Source organism: Scyliorhinus torazame, chromosome 16 (assembly GCF_047496885.1).
Source record: "Scyliorhinus torazame isolate Kashiwa2021f chromosome 16, sScyTor2.1, whole genome shotgun sequence".
Lineage (NCBI taxonomy): Eukaryota > Metazoa > Chordata > Chondrichthyes > Carcharhiniformes > Scyliorhinidae > Scyliorhinus > Scyliorhinus torazame.
Window position 1 is genome coordinate 163,609,401 of NC_092722.1, and position 26,902 is coordinate 163,636,302.

The 26,902-nt window shown below is 48.4% G+C and overlaps 1 protein-coding gene across 1 annotated transcript in view; it reads left to right on the forward strand.

The window, feature by feature from the left end:
* The first annotated feature begins 5,479 nt into the window (after positions 1-5,479).
* Positions 5,480-26,902, forward strand: part of LOC140392448 (EF-hand calcium-binding domain-containing protein 6-like) — a 99,885-nt gene continuing 78,462 nt past the window's right edge. Inside the window, exons 1-3 of the mRNA XM_072477702.1 lie at positions 5,480-5,797; positions 6,615-6,712; positions 24,314-24,414. Coding sequence (XP_072333803.1) covers positions 5,491-5,797; positions 6,615-6,712; positions 24,314-24,414 — 506 coding nt within the window. The 5' untranslated portion in view covers positions 5,480-5,490. The remainder of the gene's footprint in view (positions 5,798-6,614; positions 6,713-24,313; positions 24,415-26,902) is intronic.

A 26,902-nucleotide genomic window follows, 5' to 3' on the forward strand; every position in this document is an offset into this window, starting at 1 on the left:
TTCTCCTCGTGTCTGCATGGGTTCCCCCCCGGGTGTTCCTGTTTTCTCCCGCAGTCAAAAGACGTGCAAGTTCGGTGGATTGGGCATGACAAATTGCCCTTAGTGTCCAAAAACAAAGGTGAAGTGGGGTTACTGGGATAGGGTGGAGGCTTGGGCTTGGGTGGGGTGCTCTTTCCAAGGGCCAGTGCAGACTCGATGGGCCGGATGGCCTCCTTCTGCACTGTAAATTCTGATTCTATGATTTCCCGAAAGAGTTTTGAATGTGTGTTTGGAACTGGATCAGAATCTCAGGGAAAGGACCAGTCCATTCAAGTGAGATTACAGTGTGCTGGGCTACACCCTTGAAAGGGGTTTTGGTTTATTAGATTTTGTATTTAATTGGAACAGCTACTAAGGGGGATTCATTAAAAGTTATATGCATAGATTACTGTAGCTGTTGTGTTTTCTTTATGTTTGTAATTGATAACAGATTCTTGCTATGTTTTATATATGTTAACTGCATTCTTTAAAAAAAAAATTAGAGTACCCAATTATTTTTTTTCCAATTAAGGGGCAATTTAACGTGGCCAATCCACCTAAGCTGCACATCTTTGGGTTGTGGGGACGAAACTCACGCAAACATGGGGAGAATGTACAAACTCCACACGGATAGTGACCCAGAGCTGGGATCGAACATGGGACTTCAGCGCCGTGATGCAGCAATGCTAACCACTGCGCCATCGTACTGCCCGTGTTAACTACATTCTTTATCATAAACTTTGTTTTGATAAAAGCACCTAGGAAGTCTGATGAATCAGACCTGGTGAAGGCTCTTGTGCTCATCCTAGCCAAATTCAACATAAAAGTTATATGTCAGGTGAACTTCATAATACACTTTGGAGTTTCTAAACCCTGGCCCATAACAGGTATCATCAGGCTGTCTGGTTCGCTGATTGGGCAGCGGGGGTAAGACTAGTAATGAAGTCGGACAAAATGGTTTGTTTGTGCGGGGACTATAAATTGACGGTAAACATGGCTTCCCGGTTGGACCGCTACCCCATACCCTGCATAGAGCAGTGCTCTTCAAAGTCGGGGGCGCGACCCGCAGGTGTCGGGTGGGTCGCGGAGCCGTTCGCGGCGCTCCCGATCGCGCAAATCCCCACGCAGCAGCCAGCTTTTCATAACGCTGGCTGCAAGCGACCACGAACATGTTAAAAAGAAAATTCGGCCTCATTGCGCAAGGGCACGATGATCGGCGCGCAGGCGCAGTGCGGCCGCTATTTTTTTAAACGGTTGCAGCTTTTTGTTTTACAAGTTCTGTAGTGGTTTTTATTCATTTATTCATTTATTTTATTCATTTCATTTTTATTTTTTCATTTATTTTATTCTTTTTTTTTCAAGTTCGGGGGGGTTTTATTCATTTTTTTCATTTATTTTACTCATTTTTTTTTTTACAAGTTCGGGGGGGGGGTTTATTTGATAAAATTTTACAGGAAAAGAATGCAGAACTTTGGACAGTTGGAGACTCCATACTTTCCGACACCGGAAGGCTTCACCTTCATCCAGCAGGTTCCATTGGAGGAGCATGTACGAGAGCCAAAGGGACCCAAAACCATTCCCTCCATTTTTGTCGACAGCAAACAAGGTAAGAGAAAATGGTGGGTCACGCAGGTCGGCCGGCGTGGGTCACGAATGTCGGCCGGCATGGGTCGCGAAGGTCAGCCGGGTTGGGTCCCGAAGGTTGGCCGGTTGGTAAAAATGGGTCCCCGGAAAAAAAGTTTGAAAAACACTGGCATAGAAGATCTCTATGCGAAGCTTGCAGATGGGCCTTCATCCAGGAAGCTCAATATGAGCCATGCCTACTTGCAGCTTGTGTTGGATCCTGCCTCCCGCAAATATGCCACCATCAATATGAACAGGGGTTTGTACGAGTCTACGTGGCTGCCTTTCGGATTCCCCTCCGCCTGTGCTATTTTCCAACGCGTAATGGAGACCATCCTGTGTGGGCTACCGCGTGTATTTGATGATGTGCTGGTCACGGAAGACTCTGAGCAAGAACAGTTTCTCTGAGGCTGGTGTTCACTTACGACGAGCGATGTGCGTATTTGAGGCGAGAGAGGTGGTTTACCTTGGCCATCGGGTGGACTGATAAAGGTTTGCAACTCGTTGCGAAGAAGACGCGCGCCATCCAGCAGACCCCACCCCTACGCACGCCTCGGAACTTTGCTCTTTTCCTGGGCTCGTTAACTATTAAGGAAAGTTTTCTTGAATGTTGGCTTCTTACACCTTCTCCTAACGAAAAATCATGTATGGGCCTGGGGCCAGTTGCAGGAAACAGCTTCTCGGCAGGTGAAGGAGCAGTTGTCATTTTCCGGGTTACTGACCCATTACGATCCTGCCAAGCCCTTGCTCATCACATGTGATGCTTCACTTTAAACTATTGAGGCCGTCCTGGCCCACTGGATGGAGTATGTCCGGGAACGGCCGATCACCTTTGTTCATTGGCTGCAGCGCAAAGGAAGAAATTGCAGATCGAGAAGAAAGGTTAGACGGTGATCTTCGCAGTGAAGCATTTTCACCAATACGTCTACAGCCGCCACTTCACACTCGTTATGGATCATAAGTCTTTACTCGGGCTAATCAAGGAGGATAAGGCGATTCTTCCCATTGTTCCACAAGAATCCAACACTGGGCCTTGTTACTCACTGCTACAAGTATTCTTTTGAACTTAGGCCATGGACACAAATTGCGAATGCCATTGCACTGAGCCAGTTACTTTTATCGACTGACCACTTATCGGCCCCCAGGATGGTTGAGGTAGCCGTGAATCTTAATTTCATGAACACGTTACCTATCACGGCATCACGGATCTGTAAGTGGACCCAGATGGACCCGATCCTATCCAAAGATCGGCACATGGTTTTATACTGTCGACAGCATCAAAGCTCTGAGGCGAGTCGAGGGCATTTTCCTCCAAGCTGTCTGAGTTCAGTGTAGATCAGTGTTTTTCAAATTTTTTAGCTCCGGACCCATTTTTACCAACCAGCCATCCTTCGCGACCCACCCTGACCGAACTTTACTGGCACGCCGGCCCAACTGTGCGGCCCATAGTGGTTGACCTTCGCGGCCCATGCCAGCTGGCCTTCGTGGCCCACGCCGGCTGAACCTCGCTGGCACGCCAACCGAACTTCGAGGGCCATGCCAGCCGATCTCCGCGACCCACCATTTTCACTTCCCTTTAATGTGACAGGTGAGCCTGCTTGGTCCTCACGATCTCACTCGGTTCATAATTCAATGTTACATTTCTGATGATGACTTCAGCTGATGAATTAAGATCTCACTGCATCCGTGGAAACAAAACCAAGAGGGTTGTCCTCGAACTCGCCATGCTTAGTCTTCAAATGTCTTTGAAGTTTTGAGGGTTTTAAATTGATATGCCAGTACTTCCCTGCATATAACACACGTGAACTTAGAATCCTGATTTGCAGTGGCACAATTAATAAACCCACACCTTAAGTGATCACCTTTATGCTGCTTTGATCCTGTTTCCGCTTATTCATCATGGGTTATTCACCCGAGGCCCTGGAGTTCACAACAGCACTGCTGGCAGCTGCAAAATGGAGGAATCTCTCTTGCGCCCGAAACACGTAACGTCAGCATACGACCCATGACCGGCTCTCTGCCACTGCTCCAGGCATGAAGACTCCAGCGATTTTAAAAAGTCTGCTCCTGGGCCAGCGCACTGACATCAGGAGGCTTTCTGCCCCGCTAGGCTCCGGGCCTGCGCACTGCTGAGGGGGCACGCATGCGTGAACCGACCGGCATTCTGGAAGCCAGTCACAGCTGGCATTTTTAAAAGTGGGCCTCGTCGTTGGCCACTATTTGTCGATTGGGAACCGGCATGATCCCGCGACCCTCTCGATATCCGCCTGCGACCCACCTGCAAGTCGCGACTCGGGTTTGAAAATGACTGGTGTAGAAGGTGATATCCTGCTGTGGAGTACGCACATAGTTGCCGCAAAGGACAGGGGTTGATCTTAAAGGACTTCCACAACGGTCAGCCAGGTGTGTCCAAGATGAAAATGCTGGCACGCAATTAGTATGGTGGCCAGCCTCGACACAGGTGAGATGGCCCAACAATGGCCGCAATCCTTTCCAAAATCTATTGCAAAAGAGGTTCATTTTCCTGAACATAGCGATAGAAACTAAACAAGCTCAAATGATATAGCATTTTCTTCTGCTATTAATTATTATGTTAATAAATGATGCTTTCAGATATCAATCCTGGAAGTCACAATTGGTATATCTGCTGACTTCTGATTTTTTTATTTGAACTTTGGATGTGGGTGTCGCTGGCTGGGTCAGCATTGTGCTTTCCTGAAATTGATCTCTGTGCACTCGTGAATATCCTCAATTAGAGCAGTGCTGCCATTGAACTGACATTTAATGAAAGGGTCACAAGAGCTGAGGAACAAGAAAAGCATTTGTATTTGTTTAGCATCATTAGCATAGAAAAAATAACAGAAAGAAAATCCCAAGGTGGCTTTACAGAAGTGTAATCAGAGAAAAATGGACTACAAGTTGAAGAAGGAAATATTAGGAGGGTCAAAATGCAATATTAACCTTGGGGCTGTGTTTGCGTTTGTGTTTGATTCACAATAAAATGCATAAGAATATTGAACTGCTGATCAAATGGGAAGGACTCTCTGGTGACATCTGGTGCCTTCTGAACCTTGGCCTGGTTAAAGAGGTATGTTCTAAGCATGGCCTTAAAGGAGGAGGTGGACTAGAGGATGCAGAGAGATTTAGGGTGGGTTTTCTAGAGATTAAGCCTTCGAAGCTCAAGACATGACTACCAGTGATTTTGGAAACGGGAGTGGGCATCCGCATGAAGTGAGAGTTGCAAAGCAGAGTTCCTGGAGAGTCAAAGAACTGAAGGAAGTTGCAGAGATAGGGAAGGGCATGGATGGAATTTAATTTGAGGTATTGGGAGGCAGGGAGGCAGTGCAAAATGGCAACACAGGTTTGTGTGGGATAGGATACACACAGCAATGTTTTGTCTCGTGAGATACTGAGGTTGTCTTTCAAGAGTGTGTAAATACAGGCGAAGGGCCAATTAAAAATGTGCTTAAAATCATTAGGACAATGTAGACTTATAAAAATAGCAGAAACCATAGTACTCAAATACAAAAGAGATGAGTAATTAATAAGCAAATGCTTTTGTTCGAAGAATGTCAAAGGTGTGACACAGCCCCTAACTACCGAGTTCACTGTTAATGACAGGCTATTGATTGAATAATAGCAGAACTATGTTTAATTCAGTGGAAATCTTTAAGAGACAGCCATTCAATCAGAGCTCCCCTGCAGCTATGTCCTTTCAGAGGTATAGAATTGAGGTTGCCCATAGCAACACAAAGTTGTTGCTGTGACTCGGGTTCCCAGTTGCCGCAAGGAGAGCGATGCTTTTCTAATCACGGTTATTTAGTATTTGTCCAGCTGAAGATCATCAAAATGGCTCAGGTAAGCATTGCTAGACCAGCTTCTCACTCGGGGTTACCATCCAGGTTTCCTGAAGTGCAACATCCTTTGTCCAGGCTGGGCAATCCTGAAACTCTTTCAGTCCAGGGAGAATCCAGACTGTCAAGCGAAGGACTGTGTAGTGAAATCTCTGCTTCTCAGGACCTCACACATAATGGGATAACATCAAAATATCGGACCAGGAGGCACGAATCAACTTCTGCTTTAGAAAATGCACTTGAAGAGCACAGAAAGGGACAAATGGACAACTGGAAGAAGCTGGATCATTGGATAAATCTCAGTAGGTGCCACTATTAAATGCATATTTGTAGATAACTGGGGTTAAGCATCAATAAAGTGAATAATCTTCATTAGTGTCACAAGTAGGCTTACATAACACTGCAATGAAGTTGCTGTGAAAAGCCCCTAGTCGCTACATTCCGGCACCTGTTCGGGTACACGAAGGAAGAATTCAGAATGTCCAACTTACCTAACAGCACATCTTTCGGGACTTGTGAGAGGAAACTGGAGCACCCAGAAAGACACAGGGAGAACGTGCAGACGCTGCACAGATAGTGACCCAAGCTGGGAATCGAACCTGTTACCTGGTGCTATGAAGCAACAATGCTATCCACTGTGCTATCATGCCGTCCATAATATGCTCAGCTTTGTCTTTGAACTATATATACACCGTATAGTAATTCAAAGAATACATGAGACATAGAAGATAGCCTCTCAACTAAATATGAGTCAGGATTTTTATCGGAATTTCACACGTGATGCCCAGTTTTCAGCTGCTCCAGGAAAACATTACCTCCTGCCCAGGGCGATTGATTACGAGAATGGCAGCTGGCAGAGTGAGGTATTGATTAGTTGCCTATGCACTCTGTGAGTCAAGGATGAATGATTTATGGGAGGGGGGGGTCCTGCAAAAAAAGTTATTTTTTCAAATGCCTGATGAAAATGACAACTAATTAAGGGGGGGGGGGGGAACGTCATTAGAGTGCAGCCATAATTGTTGAACTTTAAATTTTCAATTTTGTTATGGTTTAAAAAATGGAATTGAGATCATATTTCGGTAATTTTCTGATAACAAGAATGATTTTTTTTTAAATTAGAAAAACGGTGGCCACGCGACCCCAGAATGGCTGATCAGGACTTTGAGACAATTATCTCTTCAAGACCTGGGACACAGATGAGACTGCAAATTGATGAGGTGAAGAATTTAGAAGCTGCAGTTTTTAGTATATGTATTTAGCGTGTTGCTGTTGTATTCTCAATCGAATGTAAAAGAAAATTTACAGTTAATAACAAATAAAAATTTTGAATGGTTGGAGAAAACTAAGGCATATAATCACTGCTGGGTTCTAATTTTACTTACAAACCTAATGATTACACCAAATTTAGAATTTTGACCGTGGTGTACTTAAAGGCGCAGTAAGGAAGATGTTAGGGCAACGTAGCACTGGTAGGAGAGAAACCAGGAACCCAAGCAAAGATTCACTTAATGAGACTCTCACTCAAATAACACAACAACGAATCTTCTATACAAGCTTTTGGAATGGTCAACAATGCCCGTGCATATTCATGATTTGATTTTCACTTTAATACCGCCCTTTGAAAATACATAGGTCCAGAATTTACAGAGTGTTTTGATGGGGAACCATCGGTCTTGGTGCCATTATTATCCCTCTGAATCTGGATTTAGCACAGACCCAGATTAACAGGCAAATCCTAAATTCTCTGGGCAGGATATACATGCCGCGTTGTGCCCGAAAAAACAATGCGGCGCAGCGCAACGTGACTGGCAGATGCCAGGAGGTCCCACTTCCGTGATCCACCCAGCTCGCCACGCCTCACGAGACCTATCGTGATCTCGTGCGACGTCGCGATTTGAATCCCGCCCATTGTGGGCGGGATCACTTTCTGGCAAATCTGCTTATTAGAGTGAGACAGCTAGTCTCACTCTAATATGCGCTCCCGCGATCTACCCAAGGTGTGGGATCTAACCCCCCCCTTGTCTTGGAGATCTCGGACGAGCACCGTTCAGTGCTGTTCTCCACAAATGGGACCAGTTGGAACGGCACTCTTGGGTGTCTTCCAGGGGATTGGAGGTCCCCAGATGTATGCCCTCTGGGTAGGGTGGTACACTGGCACTGCTGGTGCCATCTTGGCACTGGCACCATGGCAGTGCCAGCTTGCCACCCAGGCAGTGCCATGTGGGTGCCAGCCTGGTACTTCCAAGTTTCCCAGGTGACACTGCCATGGTGCCAGGATTGCATGGCCAAGATGCCATGCTTGCATTTTTTGCATGGTGGTGATCGGGTTGGGGGGGGGGCGTTGTCCTGCACAGTGTGGAGGAGTGTGGGGTGGGGTCCTGGGGACCCCCTTATAGTGAGTGAGAGCTGGAGGGGTTCAGGGGTCACGTCAGGGGCTCATGAGATTGGGATGCCATTTAAAAATGGCGTCCCGATTCTCACAGCACTGAGGAGCTCTGGCTATCGGAGCCCCTAAGTGTAGAAAACGGGCTAAGTGCGGACTCGTCAGCCTCCGATCTACCCGGGTGGGCGTTAGATAGCGGGGTGTTTCTCAGCGCTCAGGGCGTGCTATGGGACTCTGTCCCCATTCGGGTAGATCGTGCCGACAATCAATCATCTACTGCCCCACCACAGGCTGCACTGTGGCCACTGAATTCTATTAGTTAGCCAATCCTCTATCCATGCTAATACACTCTCTCTCTGCGCAGTCCTTCCAAGAAGCCTGCCCATCCTTGATCTGCAGGCACTTCAATCCACACCATCAGAGGAAATCTTTGGGGACAAATTACAAATCAAATAGAAAATTGATGAGTGCATCTAATATGTTTCACACCAATGCTACTGATAGTGAGAATCACAGTCTAATTAAGAATGGTGGCAAAACATTACTTTATGTCAGAAAGATTGAATCACCTTATTGATTACTGCTGCATACATAGCTCAAACAAAGAACCACTCACTTAAAATAACCAAACTGCAAAAAGATTCTCAAACTTGGGGTGTCAGAAAGCACATAACTTTATTCATGGTACTTTAAAATGAACAGAAATCAACAGAAAATAAGAATTAATTATATGTTTCCTGCTGATTTTTATGCTTCATCGTGCTCAAATTGATTATAAATAAATTTCTTATTGAGCTACATATTCATAACAGATAGATGAGTTTCTAATGCTTTTGATACATGTTACAATATCTGTGACAATGTGATGGCGAGATGTGGATTAATAGGGTCTCTGTAAATATTCATTACACTTTTTTTTCAGAATCTCAGGACAGATTTCATTTTCTTTAAAAAAAATATGTTTATTCAAAGTTTTTCCAACAAAAATTTTCAACCAATTAAACCCCCTCCCCCGTAACAGAAAAAAACCAGAGAAAAGAACAGAACAGAACATGAACATAAAATCACAAATAAAACAGAACTTATACAATGGGTTTCTCCCGCACGTATTAGCCCTCCCATACCCTTTTTAACAAGCACCCCTGGGAAAAACCCCTTCCCCGCCTGCCCAAATACCCCCCCCCCCCGAAAGAGGCACCCCCCTCCCCTCCCTCCCTGGGTTGCTGCTGCTGCTGACCGACCTCATTCTAACGCTCCGCGAGATAGTCTAAGAACGGTTGCCACAGCCTGAAGAACCCCTGCGCAGACCCTCTCAAGGCAAACTTTATCCTCTCCAGCTTAATGAACCCTGCCATGTCATTTATCCAGGCCTCCTGACACTGGGGGGCTTCACGTCCTTCCGCAAGAGCAAGATCCTCCGCCTGGCTACCAAGGACGCAAAGGCCAGAATACCGGCCTCTTTCACCTCCTGCACTCCCGGCTCATCCGCCACCCCAAATAATGCCAGCCCCCAACTTGGCTTAACCTGGACTTTCACCACCTTGGACATAGTCTTCGCGAACCCCTCCAGAACCCATCCAGTGCAGGGCACGACCAGGACATGTGGGCGTGATTCGCCGGGCTTCCCGAGCACCTCCCGCATCTGTCCTCCATCCCAAAGAACCTACTCAGCCTCACCCCTGTCATATGCGCTCTGTGAATAACCTTAAACTGTATCAGGCTGAGCCTGGCACATGAGGAAGAGGAATTAACCCTACTCAGGGCATCAGCCCACAGACCCTCTTCAATCTCCTCCCCCAACTCCTCCTCCCACTTGCCCTTCAGCTCCTCTACCGAAGCCTCCTCCTCTTCTTTCATCTCCTGATATATCGCCGAAACCTTGCCTTCTCCGGCCCATACACCCGAAATCACCCTGTCCTGAATCCCCTGTGCCGGGAGCAACGGGAATTCCCTCACCTGCCACCTCACAAACGCCCTCATTTGCATATACCTGAACGCATATCCCAGGGGTAACCCAAACTCCTCCTCCAGCGCCCCTAGGCTCGCAAAAGTCCCATCTATAAACAGGTCCCCCATCCTTCTGATCCCTGCCCGATGCCGGCTCCGAAACCCCCCGTCCATCCTTCCTGGGACGAACCGATGGTTCTCCCGGATCGGGGACCACACCGAGGCTCCCATCTCACCCCTATGTCGTCTCCACTGCCCCCAGATCTTTAGCGTTGCCGCCACCACCAGACACGTGGTGTACCTTGTCGGCGAGAGCGGCAGCGGTGCCGTCACCAGCGCCCTCTCCAACCTCTTCCATGCCGCCCCCTCTCCCTCTATTACCCACTTACGGATCATCGCCACGTTGGCTGCCCAATAATAGCCACCCAGATTCGGCAACGCCAGCCCTCCCCTACGCTCCAAAAACCCCCTCCTTACCCTCGGGGTCTTGTTTGCCCACACAAAACCCATGATGCTCCTACTTACCCGCTTAAAAAAGGCCTTGGTAATCATAATAGGGAGGCACTGGAACACAAAAAGAAACCTCGGGAGGACCATCATTTTAATCGACTGTACCCTGCCCGCTAGCGAGAGTGGCAACACATCCCATCTTTTGAAGTCCTCCTCCATCTGCTCCACCAGCCGCGTCAAATTAAGTTTGTGCAAGGCCCCCCAGCTCCTAGCTACCTTGATCCCCAAGTACCGAAAGCTCCTTTCCGCCCTCCTCAACGGTAGGACATCGATCCCTCTTCCCTGGTCCCCTGGATGCACCACAAAGAGCTCACTTTTCCCTACGTTGAGCTTATAGCCCGAGAAGTCCCCAAACTCCCTTAGGATCCACATGACCTCCACCATCCCCTCCACTGGATCTGCCACATACAGCAACAGGTCGTCCGCATACAGCGACACCCGATGCTCCTCTCCCCCTCGGACCACCCCCCCTCCAGTTCCTGGACTCCCTTAATGCCATGACCAAAGGCTCAATTGCTAATGCAAACAACAGGGGGGACAGGGGGCACCCCTGCCTCGTCCCTCGATACAGCCGAAAATACTCCGACCTCCACCGATTCGTAGCCACACTCGCCACCGGGGCTCTATATAGGAGCTTAATCCAACTGATAAACCCCTCCCCAAACCGAAACCTCCGCAACACTTCCCAGAGATACTCCCACTCCACCCGGTCAAAGGCCTTCTCCGCGTCCATAGCTGCCACTATCTCCGCCTCTCCCTCCACCGATGGCATCATAATCACGTTTAGGAGCCTCCGCACATTGGTGTTTAGCTGTCTGCCCTTTACAAATCCTGTCTGGTGCTCATGAATCACCCCCGGGACACAGTTCTCAATTCTCGTAGCCAGCACTTTTGCCAGGAACTTAGCATCCACATTGAGGAGCGAGATCGGTCTATACGATCCACACTGCAGTGGGTCCTTGTCCCGCTTCAGGATCAGAGAGATCAGCGCCCCGACATTGTCGGGGGCAGGGTCCTCCCCTCCCTTGCCTCATTGAAAATCCTCACTAGCAACAGGGCTAACAGGTCCGCATACTTCCTGTAAAACTCAACCGGGAACCCATCTGGCACCGGGGCCTTCCCCGCCTGCATGCTCCCCAGTCCTTTAACCATCTCCTCCACCCAATTGGCGCCCCCAACCCAGCCACCTCCTGCTCCTCCACCCTTGGGAACCACAGTTGATCTAGAAATCGTTGCATCCCCTCTTCCCCCGCTGGGGGCTGAGATCTATACAGCTCCTCATAAAAGTCCATAAATGCCTCATTTACTTTCACCGCACTCCGCACCGTAGTTCCCCTGCTATCCTTGACTCCACATACCCTCTCGCTGCCATCCTCTTATGGAGCTGATGTGTCAGCATCCGGCTCGCCTTCTCCCCATACTCGTACGTCGCCCCCTGTGCTTTCCTCCACTGTGCCTCTGCCTTCCCTGTGGTCAACAGGTCGAATTCCGTCTGGAGACTTCGCCGCTCTCTAAGTAGTCCCTCCTCGGGGGGCCTCTGCATACCTCCTGTCTACCCTTAGGATCTCCCCCACTAACCTCTCCCTTTCCCTGCCCTCCCTCTTCTCCATCAGGGCCTATCCCTGCCCTCTCTCTCTTTGGCCATGGCATTAAGGGAGTCCAGGAAATGGAGGGGGGTGGTCCGAGGGGGAGAGGAGCATCGTGTGTCGCTGTATGCGGATGACCTGTTGCTGTATGTGGCAGATCCAGTGGAGGGGATGGTGGCGGTCATGCGGATCCTAAGGGAGTTTGGGGACTTCTCGGGCTATAAGCTCAACGTAGGGAAAAGTGAGCTCTTTGTGGTGCATCCAGGGGACCAGGGAAGAGGCCCTGATGGAGATTAACTCTCCCCTGACCACTGCCTTCAGCGCCTCCCATACTACCCCCACCTGCACCTCCCCATTGTCGTTGGCATCCAAGTACCTTTCAATGCACCCCCGCACCCTCCCGCACACCTCCTCATCCGCCAGTAATGCCACATCCAGACGCCACAACGGGCGTTGGTCCCTCTCCTCTCCTAACTCCAGCTCCACCCAGTGCGGGGCGTGGTCTGAGATGGCTATGGCCGAGAACTCCGTTCCCTCCACTTTCGGGACCAGCGCCCTACTCAAAACAAAAAAATCTATCCGGGAGTAGGCTCTGTGTACGTGAGAAAAAAAAGAAACTTCCCTGGCCAGGGCCTAGCAAATCTCCACAGATCTACTCCCCCCATCTGGTCCATAAACCCCCTAAGCACCTTGGCCGCAGCCGGCCTCTTCCCCGTCCTAGATCTGGAGCGATCTGATGCTGGGTACAACACCGTGTTGAAATCCCCCCCCATTATCAAGCTTCCTGCCTCCAGATCCGGAATCCGCCCCAAAATGCGCTTCATAAATCCAGCATCATCCCAGTTCGGGGCGCATACGTTTACCAATACCACCCACGCCCCCTGCAACCTACCGCTCACCATCAGTTATCGACCTCCCTTGTCCACTACAATATTCTTGGCCTCAAACGACACCCGCTTCCCCACCAGTATTGCCACCCCTCTGTTCTTCGCATCCAGCCCCAATGGAATACCTGTCCTACCCATCCCTTTCTTAACCTAACCTGGTCTGCCACCTTCAAATGTGTCTCCTGAAGCATGACCACGTCTGCCTTCAGTCCCTTTAAGTGCGCGAACACTCGGGCCCTCTTAACCGGCCCATTCAGGCCCCTGACATTCCAATTTATCAGCCGGATTGGGGGGCTTCTCACCCCCCACCCTGCCGACTAGCCATCTCCTTTTCTAGACCAGTCCCGTGCCCGCGCCTCCCGCACCCTCCAGTCCCCCAGACGGGGGACCCCCGTCCCAACCACCTCTTCTGTTTCCAGTTCCCCATTGGCCAATGCAGCAGCAACCCTATATCCCCCCCTCCCCCTCCCCCCGCTAGATCCGTATCTAGCTCTTTTGCTCCCCCCATAACACTCCCGTAAGTCAGCTGACCCCGGCCTCCCCCGCCATCCCATTGACCCCCCCCCACCATGTGGGAATCCCCCCTCCCCCTCCTCCCCAGCAATCAGTGTGCGCTCCTGCACCCCCCCCGCCCCCGTCCTTCCCTAACGCGGGAAAAAGCCCGCGCTTTCCTAAGATGGCCCCGCCCCCTCTGGCGCAGCTCCTTTTGCGACCTTATCTCAATTCCCCCATCCCCGGGCCTCCCCTCCCTCCAGCACCGCCACCCACACTCTCTCACAGTCTCCCCATCAGATCTCTTCCCGCATCCCATCCATCACCCAACCCGTGGAACATTCCCTACGCATAGTTAAAACCCTGTATACAACCAACATCCCCCCCACAACCACAAACCCTCAGTTTGAGTCCAACTTTTCAGTTTGTATAAAGATCCAAGCCTCCTCAGGCGTTTCGAAGTCGTGGTGCCGGTCCTGAAATGTGACCCACAATCGCGCTGGCTGCAGCATTCCGAACCTCACCCCATTCCGATGGAGCACCGCCTTGGCCCGATTAAAACCAGCTCTCTTCTTGGCCACCTCCGCACTCCAGTCCTGATAGATTCGGATCTCCGTATTCTCCCACCTGCTGCTCCGCTCTTTCTTGGCCCATCTCAAGACACAGTCTCTATCCACGAAACAGGAATAGTGCCAGAAGACTGGTGGATAGCAAAGGTTGTCCCCTTGTTCAAGAAGGGGAGTAGAGACAACCCTGGTAACTATAGACCAGTGAGCCTTACTTCTGTTGTGGGCAAAATCTTGGAAAGGTTTCTAAGAGATAGGATGTATAATCATCTGGAAAGGAATAATTTGATTAGAGATAGTCAACACGGTTTTGTGAAGGGTAGGTCGTGCCTCACAAACCTTATTGAGTTCTTTGAGAAGGTGACCAAACAGGTGGATGAGGGTAAAGCAGTTGATGTGGTGTATATGGATTTCAGTAAAGCGTTTGATAAGGTTCCCCACGGTAGGCTACTGCAGAAAATACAGAGGCATGGGATTCAGGGTGATTTAGCAGTTTGGATCAGAAATTGGCTAGCTGGAAGAAGACAAAGGGTGGTGGTTGATGGGAAATGTTCAGACTGGAGTCCAGTTACTAGTGGTGTATCACAAGGATCTGTTTTGGGGCCACTGCTGTATGTCATTTTTATAAATGACCTGGAGGAGGGCGTAGAAGGATGGGTGAATAAATTTGCAGATGACACTAAAGTCGGTGGAGTTGTGTACAGTGCGGAAGGATGCTACAAGTTACAGAGGGACATAGATAAGCTACAGCGCTGGGCTGAGAGGTGGCAAATGGAGTTTAATGCAGAAAAGTGTGAGGTGATTCATTTTGGAAGAAATAACAGGAAGACAGAGTACTGTGCTAATGGTAAGATTCTTGGCAGTGTGGATGAGCAGAGAGATCTCGGTGTCCATGTACATAGATCCCTGAAAGTTGCCACCCAGGTTGAGAGGGTTGTTAAGAAGGCGTACGGTGTGTTAGCCTTTATTGGTAGAGGGATTGAGTTTCGGAGCCATGAGGTTATGTTGCAGCTGTACAAAACTCTGGTGCGGCCGCATTTGGAGTATTGCGGGCAATTCTGGTCGCAGCATTATAGGAAGAATGCGGAAGCATTGGAAAGGGTGCAGAGGAGATTTACCAGAATGCTGCCTAGTATGGAGGGAAGATCTTATGAGGAAAGGCTGAGGGACTTGAGGCTGTTTTCGTTAGAGAGAAGAAGGTTAAGAGGTGACTTAATTGAGGCATACAAGATGATCAGAGGATTGGATAGGGTGGACAGTGAGAGCCTTTTTCCTCAGATGATGTCTAGCACGAGGGGACATACCTTTAAAATGAGGGGAGATAGATATCAGACAGATGTCAGAGGTAGGTTCTTTACTCAGAGAGTAGTAAGGGCGTGGAATGTCCTGCCTGCAACAGTAGTGGACTCGCCAACACTAAGGGCATTCAAATGGTCATTGGATAGACATATGGGCGATAAGGGAATAGTGTAGATGGGCTTTAGAGTGGTTTCACAGGTTTGCGCAACATCGAGGGCCGAAGGGCCTGTACTGCGCTGGAATGTTCTATGTTCTCTGTTCTAATACCACACTTACAGCATTTGCACACTTAAACCACCAGGGGTGCTAATGTTTCTTCTGTGAAATAGTGGGGCATAATTGTATGCTCCCCCCAAGGTGGGTTCTGAGGCAGGGGAAGCGTAAGAATGAATAGGCGGGATACCCCTGGATCCCGCCTGCCCCAACCCAGATGCAATTTCACGCTTGGGCAGGCAAGGCCTCAGGCAGGACTTCTCCAACTCAGAGAGCATCAATAATGGCTCACCTCACCAGGGACCAATCTCGTCTCCCAAGATTACATTTCCCTGGATTCCCGAATATGCACCCAAGCACCAACTCACAAGGACAACCACCAAGCACTTTGCCTGTTTGGAGCCGGTTCCTCTGCTCCTCTCTCTTTAACTGCAACCTTTCCCTGTCCCCGCGCACTCTCTGGGACCTTTTTTGGGGGGATCTCTCCCTGTCCCCTGCCTGGGACACTCATCTTGCATGGCACTCTGGCTCCCGGTCGTCTGATCCAGGTTTTGTGTTTCCTTCCGGCACATGTGCGCCGGGCCCACAGAACATTGAATTGCAGAACTGCACATGTGTGTGCTCTCAGTCTGCGGATGTGCAAAAGATCCAAAGTGATTGGGAGTTGAAGTTCCCAACCTCTGCTCTCAATGAGGTAAGTATACTTTTCATAACAATATTCTGCATCTGAATGTGAACTCAAATGTTGTAATCTGAAAACAATTAAATGAATCTGGTACATCTTGTTTTTAACCTAATTCGATAGCTTGAGTAAATGTACAATATTCAGGCAGAGCTACAGCTCAGAAAACGTAAACAACTGTTTTAACAGTTATTGATAAATCAGTGATTTGCAAAATCCATGAACCTCACAGCTGTCGGCCAACCTGATAGCAGATTGGCGGGACTCCCATCAGCCTTTGGAAGGAAGTCCTGCCTGTGACAGTTGTCGGACAATCGACACACAAACAATATTGTACAAGGGTGGTAACGGTGCTGAATGTATTCTGGTTGAGGCACTTCAATGCCCATCATTGGGAGTGAATCAGTAGCACCTCTACTGGCCATGTCCTGAAGAACATAGCTGCATGAAGTAGTAAGGGAACCAACAGGAGTGAAAATCTTACTTGACCTCGTCCTCACCAATTTATCTGCCACAGATTCATCTGTGTATTGGTAGGAGCAACCACCGCACAGTTCTTGTGGAGATGAAGTCCCGTCTTCACATTGAGGATACCCTCCATCATGTTGTGTGGCACTAGCACTGTACTAGATGCATTTCAAACAGTGACTCAAAATACGGAATTCATGAAGTGATCTGGCCCATCAGCAGCACCACAATTATATTCAACCGTAATCTGTGACCTCATGACCTGGAATATTCCCCACTTTACCATTACCATCAAGCCAGGAGATCACCTCTGGTTCAATGGAGATTGTAGGAGGGCATGCCAGGAGCAACACCAGGCTTACATGAAAATGAGGCGTCACCCTGGTGAAGGTACGACACAGGGGGTGGGATTCTATGACCCCGGGCCGGGTCGGAGAATCACTGGGCAGGGCGCGATTCATGGTGACCGGAGAATTGGCGCCATTGGCGCTGGCGTGGTCGGCGCACCACCGGTCGGGGGCAGCTCTACGCAGTCCCCCCCGGCGATTCTCCGCGTGGGATGGGCCGAGTGTCCGCTGAGGTAGCCCGAGCCCCGCCGGCGCCATTCACATATGGTCCTACCTCGCGGGACCTTGGCGTCCATCCTGTGGGGAGCGGCCTAGTGTGGGGGAGGGGGGATCCGACCCCGGCGGGGGCCTCCACCGTGGCCTGGCCCGCGATCGGGGCCTACCGATCAGCGGGCCAGCTTCTCCTGGTGGGGGCCTCTTTTACTCTGCGCGGCCCCTGTAGCTCTCCACCATGTTGCGTCGGGGCCGGCGCGGAGAAGGAAGCTGGCGCGCATGCGCGTGTTCGCGCTGGTCGCTGCACGCATGCGCGAATTCGCGCCGCCCGCAGCGCGCATGCGCAGACCCGCGGTGCCCGTTTGACGCTGGTATCGGCAGCTGGAGCTGCATGAGTCGCTCCAGTGACATGCTGGCCCCCTGTAGGGCTCAGGATCACTGCTCCTGGGGGCCTGTTGACGCTGTCATAAAATGCGACGGCATTTACGACAGCGTCAACACTTAGCCTCAGGATCAAAGAATCCCGCCCAGGATTCTTGCATGCCAAACAGCAGAAGCAGCAACAGGTAGACAGAGCTAAACAATCCCATAGCAAAGGGATCAGTTCTAAACTCTGCAATCATGAATGGCAGTGGACAATTAAACAACCCACCGGAGGAGAAAGCTCCACAAAAATTCCCATCCTGAATAATGAGGGAGCGCAGCATATCAGTGCAAAAGACAAGGCTGAAAAATTTACAGCAATCTTCAGCCAGAAGTATCAAGTGGATGATTTGTCTTGGCCATCTCCGGAGGTGCCCAGCAGCACAGATGCCAGTCTTCAGCCAATTAAATTCACTCCACGTGATGTCAAGAAACAGCTAAAGGCACTGGATACTGCGAAGGTTCTGGGTCTTGACAATATTCCGACAATAGTACTGAAGACGTGTGCTCCAGAATGACCTGTGATCCTAGACAAGCTGTTCCAGTACAGCTACAATACTGGCATCCACCCGGCAATGTGGAAAATTGTCCAGGTGTGTCCTGTACACAAGGAACAGGACTAATTGGACAACATTGACCAACCCGGCCAATTATTGCCCCGTCAGTCTACTCTTCGTCATCTGCAAAGTGATGGGAGGGGCTGCTGATAACGCAATCAAGAAGCAGTTACTCAGCAATAACCTGTCCAATGATGCTCAGTTTGGGTTCCGTCAGGATCACTCAGACTCTGACCGCATTACAGGTCCAAAGATGGAGCTGAACTCAAGACGTGAGGTGAGATTGACTGCCATTGACATAAAGGCAGCATTTGACAGGCATCAAGGAGCCCTAGCAAAACTGGAGGTAATGGGAATCACCAGGGGGTTGGGGTAAGGCAAAGTTCTCCACTGGTTGGAATCATACCTAACACAAAGGAAGGTGGCTGTGGTTTTGGAGGTCAGTAATCTCAGTCCCAGGATATTGCTACAGGAGATCCTCAAGGTAGTGTCCTGGGTCCAACCATCTTCAGCTGCTTCCCATCGTTGACTTTCCCTCATAAGATCAGAACTGGGGCTGTTTGCTGATGATTAGCATCATTTGTGACTCCTCAGATACTGAAGCAGTCTGTGCCCATATGGAGCAAGACCTTGACAACATTCAGGCTTGGGCTGATAAATGCTAAGTAATGTTTGCACCATACAATGACCATCCCCAACAAGAGAAAATCTTCCCTTGACATTCAATTACCATTACTGAATCCCCCACTATCAACATCCTGGGGGTTGCCATTGACCAGAAACTGATCTGGACTAGCCATACAAATCCTGTGGCTACAAGAGCAGATCAGAAGCGAGGAATCCTGCAGTGAGTAACTCACCGCCACACTCCCCAAAGCCTGTCCACCATCTGCAAAGCACAAGACAGGAGTGTGCTGGAATACTCCCTCTTGCCTGGATGAGTACAGCTCCAACAACACTCAAGCAGCTCGACAACATCCAGCGCAAAGCAACCCGCTTGATTAGCACCCCTTCCATCACCTTCAGCATTGTTATATTTATTTATATTTTTCTTCGTTGTTTATTTATTTATTCATTTTTGGAAATTGTAATTGTTGAAGTTAACCGAAGGTTTAAGGCATGGCAGGAGATCTCAGACCCGTGTCATGCTCCTCGTGTGCGATGTGGGAGCTCAGGGACACGTCCACTGTCCCTGGCTCCTTCACGTGCAAGAAGTGTGTCCAGTTGCAGCTCCTGTTAGACCGCTTGATGGCTCTGGAGCTGCGGATGGACTCACCTTGGAGCATCCGCGATGCTGAGGACGTCGTGGATAGCACGTTTAGCGAGTTGGTCACACCTCAGGTGAAAGGTACTGAGGGAGATAGAAAATGGGTGACCAAAAGACAGAGCAAGAGTAGAAAGGCAGTGCAGGTGTCCTCTGCGGTCATCTCCCTGCAAAACAGATATACCGCTTTGGATACTGTTGAGGGAGATGGCTCACCAGGGGAAGGCAGCAGCAGCCAGGTTCATGGCACCGTGGCAAGCTCTGCTGCGCAGCTGGGCAGGAAGAAGAATGGCAGGGCTATAGTGATAGGGGACTCAATCGTAAGGGGAATAGACAGGCAGTTCTGCGGACGCAATCGAGACTCCAGGATGGTATGTTGCCTCCCTGGTGCAAGGGTCAAGGATATCTCGGAGCGGCTGCAGGACATTCTGGGGGGGAGGGTGAACAGCCAACTGTCATGGTGCACATAGGCATCAACAATACAGGTAAAAAACGGGACGAGGTCCTACAAGCTGAATTCAAGGAGTTAGGAGTTAAACTAAAAAGTAGGACCTCAAAGGTAGTAATCTCAGGATTGCTACCAGTGCCACGAGCTAGTCAGAGTAGGAATGTCAGGATAGATAGGATGAATGCGTGGCTCGAGAGGTGGTGCAAGAGGGAGGGATTCAATTTCCTGGGGCATTGGAACCGGTTCTGGGGGAGGTGGGACCAGTACAAACTGGACGGTCTGGGCCTGGGCAGGACTGGAACCAATGTCCTAGGGAGGGTGTTTGCTAGAGCTGTTGGGGAGAGTTTAAACTAATGTGGCAGGGGGATGGGAACCGATGCAGGAAGTTGGAAGGTAGTAAAACAGGGACAGAAACAAAAGGCAGTAAGGGGGAAAGTGTAAGGCAGAGAAGCCATAGTAAAAATCAAAAAGGGCGACAGTACAAGGTACAGTGACTGAGGGGAGCTCAGTGAATAGGACCAGGAATACTAAAAGGAATAAAACGGAAAGTGAAAACATTAATGGTAAGCGACGTGGCAGGTTGTTACATGAAGATATGGGTTCAACGACAAGGAAAATTAGGAGAAAGGTTAAGAGGAAATATAACTTAGGAGAGGTTACTGATCGAGGTGTTAAGATTCAGAACAGAGGTAAAAAAGCCAACATAAGTGTACTTTACCTGAATGCTCGTAGTATTCGGAATAAAGTAAATGAGTTGATGGCGCAAATCATCGTGAATGACTATTATTTAGTGGCCATTACTGAAACATGGTTAAAGGATGGTCACGACTGGGAGTTAAATATCCGAGGGTATCAAACTGTTCGGAAGGACAGAGTGGATGGTAAGGGAGGTGGTGTAGCTCTGTTATTTAAGGATGACATCCGGGCAACAGTAAGGGATGACATCGGTGCTATGGAGGATAAGGTTGAATCCATTTGGGTGGAAATCAGGAATAGTAAGGCGAAAAAGTCACTGATAGGAGTAGTCCATAGGCCACCAAATAGTAACATTATGGTGGGGCAGGCAATAAACAAAGAAATAACTGATGCATGTAGAAATGGTACAGCAGTTATCATGGGGTATTTTAATCTACATGTTGATTGGTTTAACCAGGTCGGTCAAGGCAGCCTTGAGGAGGAGTTTATAGAATGTATCCGCGATAGTTTCCTAGAACAGTATGTAATGGAACCTACGAGGGAACAAGCGGTCCTAGATCTGGTCCTGTGTAATGAGACAGGATTGATTCAGGATCTCATAGTCAGGGGTCCTCTCGGAAGGAGTGATCACAATATGGTGGAATTTAAAATACAGATGGAGGGTGAGAAGGTAAAATCAAGCACTAGTGTTTTGTGCTTAAACAAAGGAGATTACAATGGGATGAGAGAAGAACTAGCTAAGGTAGACTGGGAGCAAAGACTTTATGGTGAAACAGTTGAGGAACAGTGGAGAACCTTCCAAGCGATTTTTCACAGTGCTCAGCAAAGGTTTATACCAACAAAAAGGAAGGACGGTAGAAAGAGGGAAAATCGACCGTGGATATCTAAGGAAATAAGGGAGAGTATTAAATTGAAGGAAAAAGCATAAAAAGTAGCAAAGATTAGTGGGAGACGAGAGAACTGGGAAATCTTTATGGGGCAGCAGAAAGCTACTAAAAAAGCTATAAAGAAGAGTAAGATAGATTATGAGAGTAAACTTGCTCAGAATATAAAAACAGATAGTAAAAGTTTCTACAAATATATAAAACAAAAAAGAGTGGCTAAGGTAAATATTGGTCCTTTAGAGGATGAGAAGGGAGATTTAATAATGGGAGATGAGGAAATGGCTGAGGAACTGAACAGGTTTTTTGGGGGTCGGTCTTCACAGTGGAAGACACAAATAACATGCCAGTGACTGATGGAAATGAGGCTATGACAGGTGAGGACCTTGAGAGGATTGTTATCACCAAGGAGGTAGTGATGGGAAAGCTAATGGGGCTAAAGGTAGACAAGTCTCCTGGCCCTGATGGAATGCATCCCAGAGTGCTAAAAGAGATGGCTAGGAAAATTGCAAATGCACTAGTGATAATTTACCAAAATTCACTAGACTCTGGGGTGGTCCCGGTGGATTGGAAATTAGCAAACGTGACACCACTGTTTAAAAAAGGAGGTAGGCAGAAAGCGGTTAATTATAGGCCAGTGAGCTTAACTTCGGTAGTAGAGAAGATGCTGGAATCTATCATCAAGGAAGAAATAGCGAGGCATCTGGATGGAAATTGTCCCATTGGGCTGACGCAGCATGGGTTCATAAAGGGCAGGTCGTGCCTAACTAGTTTAGTGGAATTTTTTGAGGGCATTATCAGTGCAGTAGATAACGGGGAGCCAATGGATGTGGTATATCTGGATTTCCAGAAAGCCTTTGACAAGGTACCACACAAAAGGTTGCTGCATAAGATAAAGATGCATGGCATTAAGGGGAAAGTAGTAGCATGGATAGAGGATTGGTTAATTAATAGAAAGCAAAGAGTGGGGATTAATGGGTGTTTCTCTGGTTGGCAATCAGTAGCTAGTGGTGTCCCTCAGGGATCAGTGTTGGGCCCACAACTGTTCACAATTTACATAGATGATTTGGAGTTGGGGACCAAGGGCAATGTGTCCAAGTTTGCAGACGACACTAAGATGAGTGGTAAAGCAAGAAATGCAGAGGATGCTGGAAGTCTGCAGAGGGATTTGGATAGGCTAAGTGAATGGGCTAGGTTCTGGCAGATGGAATACAATGTTGACAAATGTGAGGTTATCCATTTTGGTAGGAATAACAGCAAAACGGATTATTATTTAAATGATAAAATATTAAAACATGCTGCTGTGCAGAGAGACCTAGGTGTGCTAGTGCATGAGTCGCAAAAAGTTGGTGTACAGGTGCAACAGGTGATTAAGAAGGCAAATGGAATTTTGTCCTTCATTGTTAGAGGGATGGAGTTTAAGACTAGGGAGGTTATGCTGCAATTATATAAGGTGTTAGTGAGGCCACACCTGGAGTATTGTGTTCAGTTTTGGTCTCCTTACTTGAGAAAGGACGTACTGGCACTGGAGGGTGTGCAGAGGAGATTCACTAGGTTAATCCCAGAGCTGAAGGGGTTGGATTACGAGAAGAGGTTGAGTAGACTGGGACTGTACTCGTTGGAATTTAGAAGGATGAGGGGGGATCTTATAGAAACATATAAAATTATGAAGGGAATAGATAGGATAGATGCGGGCAGGTTGTTTCCACTGGCGGGTGAAAGCAGAACTAGGGGGCATAGCCTCAAAATAAGGGGAAGTAGATTTAGGATTGAGTTTCGGAGGAACTTCTTCACCCAAAGGGTTGTGAATCTATGGAATTCCTTGCCCAGTGAAGCAGTAGAGGCTCCTTCATTAAATGTTTTTAAGATAAAGATAGATAGTTTTTGAAGAATAAAGGGATTAGGGGTTATGGTGTTCGGGCCGGAAGGTGGAGCTGAGTCCACAAAAGATCAGCCATGATTTAATTGAATGGTGGAGCAGGTTCGAGGAGCCAGATGGCCTACTCTTGCTCCTAGTTCTTATGTATTAACTCCCTCCATCATCAAAGCACAGTGCCAGCAGTGTGCACCACCTACACGGTACACCTCAGGAACTCACCAAGGCTCCTTTGACAGCACCTTCCAAACCTGCGACCTCTACCCCAGAGGGACAAGGGAGCAGATGGATGACAGCATCACCAGCTGAAAGTTCCTCTTCAAGCCTCACACCATTCTGACTTGGAAATATATCGCCGACCTTCACCTTCGCTGGGTCTAAATCCTGGAACTCCTTTCCTTACAGCACTATGGGTGCACCTACACCACCATGGACTGCGGTGGTTCAAGGCGGCTCACCACCAGCAACTCAAAGGCAATTAGGGACGGGCAATAAATGCAGGCCTAGCCAGTGACACCCACAGTGAAAGAATAAATAAAAACTATTGAAAACATGCAATTCCTGAACACATACTCTGCACTCTATTGTTTCAGTTAGGAACAGCATTGTGCAGCCCAAGTCATAGAATTACTGGTTATTTGCTGCACTTTGCTTTTGTGTAATCACAGTCCTTAAATTATATATAATAAAAATAGAAAGTGCTGGAAAAATTCAGTAGGTCTGGCAGAGTCTACAGAGGGAGAAACAGGTTGAATGTTTCAAGTCCAGTATAGCTGTTGTTTGGAACTTGATTTAGTTTTAGTCTGAATAGTACATTTTTACAATGTGCCGTTTTCTGATTTCTCGTGTGGACAGGGTGCGAAAGAGGGCTTCAATGCTCAACACTGTTAAAAGTATAACTGGTAGTCCTGTGTCACACTATCTATCTCATTAATGTTTTGTGGAAGTTTCAGACCATACCAAATGTGGGTTTACTTAAAGCTGGAAGGGTGTTGAGAGAAAGCCGAAATTGTAACAGAATAAGGTTTACATGTTGCATTTTGTTGGATCTGATGCACTTCTCCTCATTGGTTTTTACAGCTTCAATTTCTTCTACACGAGAAGCTCAGATCTGGTGGATTCTACACCCTGAAACAGCTTTTCCAGGCACACGACCCCACTGGCAGAGGCCTTGTGACAAGGTGAAACACAAAGCCGTTTTCTTTACTGAATTATGTTTTAAGATTTAGGCAAGTATTAGTGAGGTATAACTTTAACAACCTGAGTCAGGCTTTGTTTCGTATGACTAAGGGTGCATTTTGTGAGGCTTCAGTGGCATTACGGAGCCTCAACGGTTGGGAGATCATGCAGTAACATCCAATACTGAAACCTGCTCATCTAATACACAGCTACTGCGTTGTACGGCAAAGGAATCTGCCCAATTTCTGGTGGCAAATAGCACAAAGCTCAACACAACGTTCGGTTTTATTTAGATGGTTCTGCACTTTATCCTTTTCGCCCCCCAGTAGCACAGTACAGACCTTCACACCCACAGGCAAAGTTGTGCCCTGCAGTAAAATTTGCTTACAGGTTAGTGTCAATGCGGCTGAGTTCAGGGGCAGCATCCCTTGTGAAGAAGAGATAGGCCTCTTTTGCTTCCCCCAGTAGGACTATCAGGATTTGTCAATAAAAAAGCACAGATTCTCTGTTAGGATTTGCTTTATTAACAGGAGTAACTCAGTTTTAAGGACTGCAAAACTTTTTTTAAATTACGTCATCAAGAATTTTTTTCATAATAGTCAATACAACTTGAATCAAACTGAAAAAAAGGCAAAACATCAGAATCTAAAATAAAGGGAAAACAACACACACCTAATTAACTTAAATCCAAAAACTAACCTAAATCCCCTAACAACTGACGATGACTAACTCCTTATAAAAAGGAAATAAATGGTTGCCATCTTACATAGAACCTCTCAACCGACCCCCTGGTGGTGAACTTGACCTTCTCCAAATGCAGAAATAACAATAAGTCAGCCAGCCAACCAGAAGCACTGGGCGGAGTGGGAGACCTCCACCCAAGCAACATTGGCCTCAGGGCTATCAACGAGGCAAAGGCTGTATCAACAGCAAATCCGACACCCAACTATGGATACCAGCGGCCGTGGATTCAAATCGACACGGTGTATCTCCGACATGGGTTAAAGAATGAAACCCAGAAGCCTATGAGTTTGGGACAGGACCAGAACATATGCAGAAAGTTAGCCGGCCCAAGAGAACAGCGCTCACACCTATCCTCAATACCAAGTGTGTCCTATGCAAAACTTTAAACTGAATCAGACTCGGTCGAACACATGAAGACGTAGCATTACAATCATAGAATAGAATCCCTAAAGTGCTGAAAGAGGCCATTCGGCCCATTAAGTCTGCACCGACCCTCTGAAAGAGCATTCCATCCAAGCCCACTCCCCCCGCTCTATCCCAATAACCGCTTAACGTAACCTACACATATTTGGACACTAAGGGTCAATTTAGCATGGTCAATCCACCCAACCTGCACATCTTTGGATAGTGGGGAGAAACCGGAGCACCCGGAGGAAACCCAGGCAGACACACAGAGAACGTGCAGACTCCACACAGTCACCCAAGGCTGGAATTGAAATCATGTCCCTGGTACTATGAGGCAGCAGTGCTAATCACCGCTGATGCCACCTGGGCACTTCCAGCCTTGCACCCTGGCAGTGCCACCTGGGTGCCAGCCTGGCATTACCAGTGTGCCTCAGTGGCACTGCCAGCTAGCAGGAGCAGTGCAAGGGTGCCAGGCTGGCAGTGCCAAGGTGCCAAGCAGGAATTTTTCCCGCAATGAGGATCAGGCCCGGGGATGCCCTGTGCGGGTGCAGGTGTTGCGGGATGGGGGGGGGGGGGGGGGGTGCCTGAGGACCCCCTTATAGTTGAGTTGGGGCTTTGGGAGGTCTCATCCGAGGGGTGCTGAGAGCTCCTCAGTTCATAAAAATGGACTAAAGTGACCTCGTCGGGGAATTCCCCGCTGAAGCCCTGAATCTACCCAAATGGGAACAGCGTCTTGTGGGACAGCGTGCGGTGTCTTGGCGCTCCGAGCACCGGAAGCACCCGGCTAAACATACTCGTTATGGGACTCTGTTCCTATTCGGATAGTTCGTGCCCAGAAGTTTCTTCATCAGGGAAGAGGGTGACGCCATTAGGCAAAACATCACTTAGAAATACTTCAAAAGACTGGAATTGAGCAGCTGGAATTTCCCAGCTAACTGCCTCAAACTGGCAAACCTCCCCTCCATGAACAGGTCCCCAAACCTCTCCAGACCTTTCACCTCCCAGGATTTAAATGTAGAGTCCAAACCAGCAGGTAGGAAAAGGTGATTATTGCAAATACGGGCTAGCAAAGACGGAAAGAAGATTGAAAAGCTGCCTAAACTGCTTCCAAATTCTCGAGGAGGAGACCTCCACTGAATTTCAGGAAAATCTAACAGGGAAAAAGGCGTCAGCGGAGTAATTGTTGCACGCAGAGTAGATAGAGTGCAGGAACAAGCTTCCATTTGTCCCAAAATGAACCTGGGATCACTAAACCACAACAATACTTTTTGAATGTTAGCTGCCCAGTAATAAAACAATAGACAATGATTAGGACTGGGGCTTCTTTCTTAGCCCAGAACA